Consider the following 12,512-nt stretch of genomic DNA (forward strand, 5'->3'; position numbering starts at 1 on the left):
TAGGAGGTTACAAGATAAACATCTTCCTGGAGCATTGAAGACTTTGGAGGGAACCCTAGTTTTTATATTAAATAGAATGGAGGCAAATTTCACGTGCATTTTAAAATATAAAATAAAATATGCATTTTTAAAATATAGTGGATGGAGTTGAACTGCATGAGGCATTTTCTTTAGACCTCAGAGTAATGAGTTCACTCTTTTCTTCATCTTAGAAGGAAACCTGGGAAGCACTGCTTACCTGATTAGAACTGAGGGAGTCCTAGGAGCAGAGTGAATAAAGCTCATGGCCCACCAGCTAGAAAGGTAAGAGATTTTAAGCTTTTAATGCAAAAGTGGTCTTTTTATTTTGTGATTGTCTCTCAAATATTACTGAATTCAACAGATGTTTCCAGATAGTAGTCCTCAGAATGCTAGTGTTCTACCATGCTAACAGTGTCTAGTAAAAAAATTCTGAGGTTCAGCAAATTTGAAAATGTCCTTTAGGAGCTACTATGCATAGTAGCACACTAATAGCACACTGAAGTGTTTAATTTTGTTTAACCCAGAGGCTCCTAAACCTATCTGACTAGGGAGCACAGAGTCCTAATATGAAAGTCCCAATTCTCCTAGGATTTTATAAGGATAGCAACAAGTTAATCCATGACATATTTTCTACATTTCAAAAATATTTCGGATAAAACGTTTTACCCACTCTAAAGCTGTTAGCTAACTAACAGCTAACTAAAATGTCAAATGTATTTGGCTTGAATTTTATCAACTAAGTTTAATACCATGATTATTTCATGCTGATCAAAAACATTGATAGGAAGTTACATACTCAAACATTTACCTTTATTAAACATCTATGTGGCAGCCACAGTATGCTGATGTTAAAAGATACAGAGTACAATGAGTTCTGATCTCGAGCCATTTATAGTTTAGGGATATAGCTTCTAAAAATAGAAAGAAAATACTGATTTAATAAATGTGGCCCAGAATACAGAATTTTTCAAAACAGTGTGGTCTGGTGATAGAGACTTTGTCAAATATACCAAGATACACAAGCAAATTGGCCTATGCTATTGTATCTGATTCTAGAGATTCATATCAAATGAGAAACTGGGTATAAATGTACATTTACTCTAATTTTGACAAAAATTTGGAAAATAATTTAAATGTACATCTGCATTTGAAAAAGTTAAAATTTTTCAGCAAGTATAAGGAGGAAAGAGTTCCAACACTTGATAATTTTTTTCTTACACACTAATACCTACATTAAATAATTTTGAGCTACTTGTCCAACCTAAATGTTCAAGTCTACTGATTTGGTCATAACTATTTCCCATAAAATGTAAATTCCATGAGGCCAGGGACCGTGTCTATATCATTGTACTCTGGAGTCTAACACAATTCCTACCCACCTGTACCTACTCAATGAATATTTATTGACTGAATGACTAAGTAAATGAGAGATCTGAATTTCAGGTTAGGGGGATAGTGGGTGGAGGGATATCAGAGGTGAGCGGTGTTAACTAAGAAAGGGATGGATAGTGGGAAGTGAGACTGAGAGAGGGAGCTGATTAATAGCCTGCTTGACTAAATCCAAGAGATGAAGAGGTAGCATGAGATTGGGATAGGAGGCAGAAGGCAGTCCATTGCAAGGATTTGAAAATAATGTTAAGGATACGAGGTTTTATCCTAAGAGCATTTTTCATAAGCAGGTCCTTTTCTCTTATTTTGATTGGTAATGCTTGAATTCAGGCCATCATTCTGAATTCAGGCTAGTAAGCAATAGCCTGTACTGGTTTTCTTATGCATAGTGTTGCCCTCTGTAATCAATCCTCCATACTTCTAGTAGTGATCTTACCAACATGTCCCTTTCATTATCTAGTTCATCTGCTTAAAATCTGTTCATTTTTTTACAGCAGAGTTAAGCAAACTTTTTCTTTAAAGGGCCAGATAGTAAATATTTTAGGCTTTATGGGGCCACATGTGGTCTCTGTTGCTTGTATATGTTTTTTTAATTTATTGATTTTTTGTTCGTTTTAATCCTCAGTAGTGTTGATTTTTTGTTTGTTTTAAGAATAGTTTATTGATTTTTAGAGAGAGAGGAAGGGAAAGAGAGGGAGAGGGAAACATTGATGTAAGAGCACATCGATTAGCTGCCTCTAGCATGCACCCCACCGGGGATCAAGCTGGCAACCCAGGCATGTGCCCTTGACAGAAGCAAAGTGGCAACCTCCTGGTGCACAGGACATACCCAACCAAGTGAGTCACACTGGCCAGGACTATTTACTGATTTTTAGAGAGGAAATTGGGAGGAGAGAGGGAGAGAGACATCAATTTGTTGTTACACTTATTTATGCATAGATTTGGTTGCTTCTTATATATGTCCTAACCTGAGATTCAACCTGCAACCTTGGCATAGCAGGACGATGCTCTAACCAACTAAGCTAATAAGCCAGGGCTCAATTGCTTATTCTTCTTCCCTCTCCCAACCCCTGCCCCAACCAGTTACAAATGTGAAAGACTTTCCTAGCTCAACATTTCAGCACAGGGCCATAGTTTATAACCTCAGAGTGGGGGTGGGATGGGGAGGTAAGGATGGAATCAAAACTCCTTGCCAGGGCATTAAAGGCCCTTCAAGATGTGCTTCCTTCTCTGGCCTCATCTCTCTTCCCTTCAACCTCTGTTTTACACTTCAGCCATCAGAAATTCTTAGAGATCCTTCAGTATATTCTGCTTTATTGTGCTTTCTACATGGTGTCTCTTGTACCCAAAACATCATCTCTAGCTGGCTGATGCCTCTTTCATTGAGAAGACTAAGTTCAGGCATTGCTTCCTTCAGTAGTCTTCCCATACCCTCTCTCTAGAGTTGGCCAGGTAGTTGTCTTAGTTAGGGCATAGAAAATCAGATAAATTCAGGTTTTTTAAAAAAAGGAGCCTTACACTCAGGATATAGAAGACCCTCTCATGACCCAATTGTAAGCATATTTAGGCATCTCAGAAACTGTTGCTTCATCTTGGCTGTACGGTTTCTCATCTCTCTTTCTGTGCCTGTTCCATTCTGGCTTTCATCAATTTCTTATCAGTATGAAGATGACAGAAAATATCCACCAGTTCTGAATATGATTTTGAATCTTTGGTGCCCACCTCTGGCTGATTTTTTTTTTCTTTTACAAATTTCCTGAAGAGGTAATATGATTGGCTTAACTTGGTCAGGTGTCTCCCCTGGTTCACCTGAGCCAGGTATGTCAGGGGCTCTTGGGTCAGATGTATAGGATTGCCCTTGGAAATTGTTCTGTAGTATGATTCTCTTTGTTATTAACCTTGCAGTACAGAACATAGTTTTTCTATTCTTTGATATCTCATAACATGAAAGTTATAAACTAGAAACAAGCAGAGAATTGTTAGAGAATCCATATATTTTGTAGTATTTCTTTCATATAACCACTGCTGAAAAACTACATACTAATTATATCATGGTTATATGTGAATTATTATAGTGCATATGTTATTTATATACAACATAAACTGTAAGGTTTTTTTAATTTTAAATTTTTTTAATTTTAAATTCTTTTTTGAAAATTTTCTTAAGTTCAGAATCTTTTAAAAGTAAGTTGCCAGCCTGATGTCCCATCATCCCCAAATATCTGTTTTCTACAATAAGTCAGTCTCCTACAAAACCACAATACAACCATGAAAATCAAGAAATTAATATTAACATATTACTATCATCTAATTTGCACATCCCATATAAATTTTTCCAGTTATTCTAATAATGTCTTTTTATAGTTCTAGCAAAAAGATTCAGGCTAGAATCTCACATTGCAGTTAGTTATGTGTCATTGGTCTTTTTTAATCTAAAACAATTCCTCAGTCTTTCCTTGACTTTGATGACTTGGACACTTTTGGGGATTATAGGCTGGTTATTTTGAAGAATTTACCTCAATTTGGGTTTGTATAATACTTCTTCATGACTAAATTCAGTTAATGTGTCTCTGGATTACTATCATGGAAGTGATAAGAAGATATCCTTATTATTGCATCCTATCAAGGTACTTGGTATTGATTTCCCCTATTTCTAGTGTTAATTTGGATCACTTGAGTAAAGTGACGTTTGCCAGATTTTTATACTATAAATTACTTTTGCCTTTAGTAATTAAAATGTATTTTATAGGGTGATCCTTTGAGAGGATGTAAATATTCTGTCGTGTCAAACTTTCAGTTTATTCTTTTATATCAGTATAGATTAATGGAATCCTATTTTATTCATGATATGGGCCATTACTGTCATCATTTATTTTGATTCTCAAATTGTCCTAGATTTGGCCACTTTCTGGCCACATTCTTATGTAAGTCCTTCTTTACTTTCTGGCTCAAGATATTCAAAGCCCATCCTGTATTTTCCCTGCCCCAGCCCTGAAATCTACCAAATTTTCAAGGAGCCCAAGTTCCTTTTGGTGGAGAATGGTATCTAGACAAATTCTGGGTGCTAAGTATCATTGTTCCCAGGCCCTCTCAGTGGGCATAGGTAGGGAAATATATGAATATTTGTATGCATATATGTACACATTATCATCTGTAGGGTGTCCCAAAAGATGTGTACACACATTTTGAATAATTATAAAGGCAGTGTTTATTAAAATACATTTCATTTTCAAAATTGAGCTATCAGCTGTTAAAGTGTGTATATTTTTTGGGACACCCTGTATATTTCTGTATCTTTATATCTATATTGAAGGTCATTTTTTAAAATGTGTTTTTACTGATTTCAGAGAGAGGAAGGGAGAGGGAGAGAGAGATAGAAACATCAATGAGAGAGAAGCATCATCACTTGGCTACCTCCTGTATGCCCCCACTGGAGATCATGCCTGGCCGGCATGGCTCAGTGATTGAGTGTCGACCCATGAACGAGGAGATCACAGTTCGATTCCTGGTTAGGGACACATGCCCAGGTTACTATCCCCGGTGGGCTCAATTAAAAAAATAAAAAGAAAGTCATGAGTTCACACCAATATCTCCAAATCTCATCTAATACAATGGTTCATTATGTATAATACCTTCACCCATAGTGTGAATTTACCTTTACCAACCACATCCTTGATATATTTACTTGTTCAGTCAGTTCCTGTGGATGTGTATAATGAATTGCCTGTTGTCATCAGACCCTCTCCTCCTTATCAAGTAGATATCCTCCTGCTTGGGCCCTGATATCTTTTGCTGGATTGGTGCCAACCCTGTTCCTTACCCCAGGTGGATGCCTCTTCATGCTTCTTGGGCATTGACATCCCACATCAGTATACGTACCCCCTTATACACTTTCCTCACCCAACTGAGACTCCCCTCAGATCCAACCCCTCTTTTCACCAATGGACACCTTGCTTACCTGCCAGGTTCTAACACTCTGTACTGGGCTGCCCCTCAGTGACCTCAGGTGCCTCCTATTAAGACACCCCTTCCCCCCCCCCCGAGGCTTGACTTTTATATAAATTTTAAGTTATAAGAAATGGTTTGCTGGTTAATTTCTCCCATTTTCTTCTATTCACCTTTCCTTAAAGTGTTCTTTACTATTTTCTTATTGGCATTTTATATTATGTGTGATTTTATTTGATAAAGGGTTAGTTGTATAACTCTACAAGTCCCCAAAGAGTCCTTCTGTATTATTTTTTTTAAAGGTAGTTTACATAAAATTTTGGTATAATTGGTAGACATAGAATAATAGCAAGATATAATTGTTGATATGCTTAGTAGAGCAAGGCATACCATTTGGTAGGCATGGCATTAGCAATTGAAAGGTTCTTATTTCATTTTTTACTTGAGTAAGTCATTTCACCCTTTGGGACTGCTTTTGTGAGTTGAATAGTTGGACCAGATCAGGAACACAGTGTGGAGCTACATGATCAGAAGTCCATATCATAAGAAAGAGCTTATGATCTATATTCAAGAAAGAGAATTTTGTTCTAACATTTTTTAAGAATCAGCAAAGGAAGCACTTCACAGATAACCATTTTACATATATGAAGAAGTTCAACCTTATTAGTATGTCAGGATATGCAACTTTAAAATTAGTTTTTTCACTAATCTGACAAAAATGTCAAAAAATAATATCTACTGTTGGTGTGGATGTTAAGAAATGAGGCCTTTCTGTACACTACTTGTAAAGTAGAAATCAATATTATATATTCAAGGGCAGTTTAGGAATATAAATCAAAAGCCTTAAAAATATGCCTTCAAAACCCAGAATACTAATTTGAAAGATTATGTGCACCATTATGTTCATTGCAGCATTATTTATAATAGCCAAGCTATGGAAGCAGCCCAAGTACTCATCAGTAGACAAGTGGATAATAAAGCTGTGGTACATATATAAAATGAATATCACTCGGCCATTAAAAATAACTAAATCTTATTCTTTGTGACAGCATGGATGGACCTGGAGGGTATTGTGCTAAGTGCAGTAAGTCAGTCAGTCAGAGAAAGACAAATGCCATATGATTCCACTTATGTGGAATCTAAAGAACAATATAAATGAACAAACAAAATAGGAACACTCATAGATACAGAGAACAGACTGATGTTGCCAGAGAGGAAAGCGGTAGGGGGACTGGGTGGAAAAGGTGAAGGGATTGAGAAGTACAGATTGGTAGTTACAAAATAGCCATGGGATATAAAGTACAGCATAGGGAATATAGTCAATAGTAGTGTAATAACTATGTGTGGTGCCAGGTGGGTACTGGAACATTTGTAAAGTATACGATTGTCTAACCATTATGCTGTACACCTGAAACTAATACAAAATAATATTGAATGTAAATTGTAATTGAAAAAAATAAAAAACATTTAAAAAGTATACACACACACACACACACACATATGCCTTCACTTTGACAGCAATTTCACGTCTGGAAGTTCATCCTGTGGAAATTATTGCACAAAAATTTGTCCTCAAGGATATTCATTGATGATGAATATTCACAAATAGAAAGTTAGAAATAAAATCTAATATTTAATGATACTATTTATTGATGTGCCAGAACTTAGATAATTGCATTTTAAAGGAAGTTATAGTACTTTTTTTACAGCTTTTAAAATTATTTATCTCCATACAGTTATAAGACTGGAATATGTGCTCTGGAATGTTAAGCAGTAGTTATCTCTGAGTAGTGGTATTTTGGGGGACTTTCCCCCTCCCCCTTTTTGCTCTTCTATATTTTTCTGAGAGAAAATTTAAAGTTCTTTATAACATCTTAGTTCAGTAGTGTAATTAGTTCATATTGTCAGAAAATAACAATGACCTTCTGAGCCCCATTTATAACTTTGGCTTTGAGGGTTTTTTTAGTAACTATATGATATTGATCAATTTATGTGGGATACCTAATAGTGGAAATTGCTCTGGCTATGGTTTTGTTGTTTTTCCAATCCTCACCATAGTTTTTATTGATTTTTAGAGCGAGGGGAAAGGGGAGAGAGAAAGAAATCAATGTTAGAGAAACGCATCAATCGATCGATCGCCTCCCATACAGACTGGGGATTCAGCCCACTACTATAGGTTTGTGCCATCACCGAGTCAAACCCACACCTTTTGGTGTACAGAATGGCACTCCAACCAGGCAGCCTAGCCAGGGCATGTCTGACTATGTTTTAACAAACAAAATTCTAAGTGTACCTTTAATCATGTTTGAGCTTCCAAAATAAAATGCCTTATAGCAATGAAATACAGAAAATATGAGGAGCATATACATGTTTATATGTGAAATTGTCTTAGAATACTGGAAAGAAGAGGTCTGAGCTAGATGCTTCATTAGTTAGTGTAAGCTCCCTTATTATCCTGGAATCTTTTGAGTTTTGAGGACAGGTATTTTTCTTAATTCACCACGACATTCCTAGTATCTGGCATAGTGCCAAGCATAAAGTAGACACTCAAATATGTATTTGTTAACTAAAGAAGAAAAAGTAAATTTGGATAACACTAGATTATGAGGACAAGATAAAGGAGTATAAGAAGAAATGTTGAGAGAGATTAGAGAAACCAAAGAAGCTGATTTGTTTTAAATTTTGCCTAGAACCCTCCTGTGTAGTCCTTTTTTTTTTTTTGTCCTTTTTTTTTTTTTAAATCCTCACCCAAGGATATGTTTCTTACTGATTTTTTTTAGGGAGAGGAAGGAAGGGAGAGAGAGAGAGAGAGCCAACCATGCAGACATAGACATAGATGTGAGACAGAAACATTGATCTGTTGCCTCCGGCATATGCCTCAACTGGGGATCAAACCAACAACCTAGGTGTGTGCCCTGACTGGGTATTGAACCCACAACCATTTTTGGTGTACAGGAGGATGCTCCAGCCAACTGAGCCACCTGGCCAGGGCCCTCATCTGTACTGTTTATGACAGTGATTTTCCCACCAGTGTAAGTTGTAGATGCTTGCCAGAGAGAGTGATGTGGTGTAGTAACAGTTCTCTATCTACAGTCATTGACTTCCTCAACAATTTATAGTTTAACAAAAGCCTCCTTCCACATTTTCCTATGAGCACATTTCCAACCTTGCTGTAAAAGGGATATAAGCCTGGATTTAGAGGTTTGAGATTTAGTTAGATTAATAAAGAGATGGCACTTGAGCCTCCCAGAGGAATTATCATTTATGTCTCAAAGTGCTTCAACCGTTATATTTACAGCTACCTCAGCTAGGTATTAGAAAAATAGTAATAACGAATGAGAATTTTTATTGGTTGGCTAGGAAATAGGCTGATGTACAGGTAAGGATCTTCTTTTTTAGAGAAAGGAGACAGCTATGGTGGGGGAGTGGAAAGGATGAAAGAGGAAGGGGTACCAAGGGTTAAATCTCAGAAGGCACTTCTAGAACTATCAGATTGGTCCCTGCACTACCTCTATATTCTCATAGTATTTTAACTCTCATTCTTACCAAAGGAATTGAAATTAGATTTCTGTATTCCTCTTTCTTCTGTTAGACTGAAAGTTTCTCAAATGCAAGCATTGTTTTTTTCAAAAAATCTTTGTGTCTTGGCATATATTTGGTGTCTAAATGCTTCTGGAACCTAACTACGTTTAAGTATTGCTTTGGTTTTTCAAAGCAATATAGTGACAAAGTGAACTAAACTTATTTGACTTGTTTATGTCATACAGCTATTTATTCATTCCTTAATATTTCGAGTAAATGTTTTGAGGTTGGCACTGTTTTAGGTAGTTAACCCAAAAATAAGTTCTTTGCCCTTATTGAGCCCACATTCTACTGGTAATGACAGAAGCATAACTTTTATAGATTTCCTTTGTATTCCTTTGGATTATTCTTTTTCCTCTTCTCACAGACAGCATGGTAAAGATGGATGTGAATGAAGAAATGGAATCTTACTAGATACAAGTTTTGCCTGGGGCCAGAGATAAAACCTTCTACTTGCTATCTCCTATACCACATCGTTCTTGATTCCAGATTTAGAACTGTGGCTATTTACAGATTTCCCTATAAGAAATCATACACTGTTCCTGAACAAGACATTCTTGACACCACAATTAGAAGCAAAATTATGAAAAATAAAGGTTTTCTCTCTGTACCTTTGGCTTATTTGAGTAAGCATATATATAGTTACTCTGTTCACCACTAGATGGGGTTTTAGTGAATACAGGATGAAATAATATTAGCAGAGTTTTAAAAATGGGCCACTGACCTAGATTGTTTCAGTATGTTACTTGTCCTTAAGCTAATATCAAATAAGTAAGTTATAAAGTTATGGAAGAGAGAGCTGCTTATATAGATCAAATACATTATGAAACAAATAGATTTTAATGAATTAGGCTGAGAACCGGACCACCATGAACTACATTTTAAAAAATTAAAAGCCTTTTGAATAGATGTCTTGAAATGCTAGCTCTCATCTTTCTCATCAGACTTCAGAAGTCAGGCTTTTCACCCTTTTAATGGCTGCTCTTTAACCACTGCTGTAAAGGTCTAATTAAATGTTTCTTTCTCTTTTACCCTCTTTGTGGTGGAGTTCGATATTTAATATATATCTTTATATGTATTTATATAAATGTTTAAGGCATTTACATGGATGATGTTCATATTTAAGAAGCAGTACTCTATTATAAAGATTCTTAATAGTGACTGGATTTTTGGATGATAATAACGTTACAGTGTCATTATTTGAGTGTTGTTTTGTTCCACAGTGTTTCAAGAAATTTTTCAATACTATTAACTGTGGGAAACCACCTGTTTTGTTTTTCAGTATCCTTGCCATGAAAAAAAGGACGTGATAAGTTGTTCAACTTATGAAATTCAAGTTACATGTGAATTCTGCCAGGTATGTATGCAATATTTGATATTTTTAGCCATTTTTAATATTTTAGAGTATAAAATTTTTCAAAGGTTGTTTCTAGATAGGTATTTTAGTGTTTTTTCCGTTAATAAGAAAACACTTATCTAGTGTGTTGTTTAGCTGAATATCCTATTGTTTTTAAATTATTAAAAAGAGCATCAAAATATACCTAACTATGACAAATATAAACATATTTTAGGGTTTTGATTTCTCCTAAAATGAGTTACAAGTAATACTAGTCCCATGAGATACAGTACTCTGTAAAAAGGGGTTCAAATAGCAAATGGATGTGGAAAAAATATGCTAGGTGCTCCTTTACTCATTTCACTTGAACATGTTGATGGCTCTGAAAAGTCGTACCAAAAATAAATAAATAAATGCTTCAGCATTTCCCACATTTGTTGGGCCACATACCTTCTTTCTGTAGTAGCTATTGTCATCCCTGTTGGAAATGCTTTGGGAAACACTGCGCTGAAGTTAACAAGCTAGTGTTGAAAAGGGCAGAATTTTTAGTTGAGTCGAATACACTTGTTACATATAATTTCTAGAAAGAATGCAAAAACAAAATAAAAACCTACAAGTTGATGGAATAATTGGGAACTTTAAGTCTAAATCTAAAAGTAGGAAAATAATCTTGACTCAGAAATATCTTTTTTTAGTTATTTTGTTCAAATCAGGATCCAAAAAGGTCACCATACTGCATTTGGTTAGTATGTTTATTAAAGCTCTCATAACCTAAAACAGTTCACCCTACTTCCTACTCCCCACCCCACCTCCTCTCTTTTCTTCCGTATGCTTTTTATTTATTGAAGAGACCAGGTCTTTTGTCCTATAGAATTTAGCTAATTGCAACCTGGTAGTGTTGTTTTACATGTTTTTCTATCACCTGTATTTTCTGTAGTTGGATCTGCAGAAGCTTGATTACATTCAAATTTGATTTTACTTCCCCCAAGAATACTTCATGTGTTTTTATTAATCCTCACCTGAGGATATTTTTCCATTGCTTTTTCAGAGAAAGTAGAAGGGAAGAAGGGGGAGGAGAGAGAGAGAAACATCAATGTGCGATGTTTCTGGTTGTCTCCTGTGCACACCCCGGGAGAGCGAACCCACAACCAAGGTACATGCCATTAACTGGGAATTGAGCCCACCACCCTTCAGTGTGCAGGCTGACACTCTAACCACTTAGCAACACTGGCCAGAGCTACTTCATGTGTTTTCTTTTGCATCATATTAGGAAGCATGTAATGTCTTTTTGTCCCACTTTTAGCGATGTTAGTTTAAGACTGACCAGTAAGTTTAGGTGCTGTCAGCTCAGTCCAATCATTATAAAGTTCCCATCACTTTTTTTCCTAATGGTTTTATCAGAAATTGATGATAGTTGCCTAGATCCATTATTTATTGGGGGTTAAAGTGGTGATTTTCTAACGACAGTATTTCATTCTTTCTGCACTTTACTGTTTAACAGGAAGGATTTAGCCTGATAGACCAGGGTTCCTACCCCTTTTTTTTAAAATCCTCCCCCAAGGATATGTTTATTGATTTTAGAGAAAGAAAGAGAGAGAAACATCGATGTGACAGAGAAACATCGAGCAGTTGCCTCTTGTATGCACCTTGGATTCGAACCCACAATCTAGGTATGTGCCCTGACCGGGAATCGAATCCGAAACCTTTTTAGTGTACAGGAAAATGCTCCAACCAACAGAGCCATTTGGGTGGGGTCCTACCCTTTTTTTCTATAGTATAAAATTTGCATGTTCACATATATTTGTCTACTCATAATAAGATAGAAGATAGGGTTAAAATGTCAGTAAAAGTATATTAGTTCACATCCGCATAGAAAAGGTAGTAAACTTAGTGAAAATTAAAAATGCTACATTTTAAATTATTCTTTATTTATAAATCTGTACTGTAAAACATTTAGCCATTTCTTAATGTTTTACTGTAGGCAATACAAGGACCTGTGGAATATGAGTGATGACAAACCCTTTCTATGCACTGCCCCTGGATGTGGCCAGGTAATACATAAATTACTTTAAATCATTTTGTATATTTATATTTGTTAAAACACTGATGACAGTATATGTTGTCACTTTAAAGGATTCTCTTACAATGTTTTGTACAATTTTGGAGTTAAATGAAAATAACCCAGAATAATTTGGGAAAGAAACTCTTCTTTTTCCTCATTAGCATTATTGAGTTTTGA

At 35.7% G+C, this 12,512-nt stretch overlaps 1 protein-coding gene across 6 annotated transcripts in view; it reads left to right on the forward strand.

Moving 5' to 3' along the window:
* Nucleotides 1-12,512, forward strand: part of ATF2 (activating transcription factor 2) — a 70,973-nt gene that overhangs the window by 10,367 nt on the left and 48,094 nt on the right. For all 6 annotated transcript variants that reach the window (XM_081141804.1, XM_081141806.1, XM_081141809.1 and 3 more), the window contains exons 2-4: nucleotides 213-303; nucleotides 10,220-10,294; nucleotides 12,255-12,324. In XM_081141804.1, the coding sequence (XP_080997930.1) occupies nucleotides 10,263-10,294; nucleotides 12,255-12,324 (102 nt within the window). In that variant the 5' untranslated portion in view covers nucleotides 213-303; nucleotides 10,220-10,262. The remainder of the gene's footprint in view (nucleotides 1-212; nucleotides 304-10,219; nucleotides 10,295-12,254; nucleotides 12,325-12,512) is intronic.

Source organism: Miniopterus schreibersii (genome assembly GCF_964146895.1).
Source record: "Miniopterus schreibersii genome assembly, chromosome: 7".
Taxonomy (NCBI): Eukaryota; Metazoa; Chordata; class Mammalia; order Chiroptera; family Miniopteridae; genus Miniopterus; species Miniopterus schreibersii.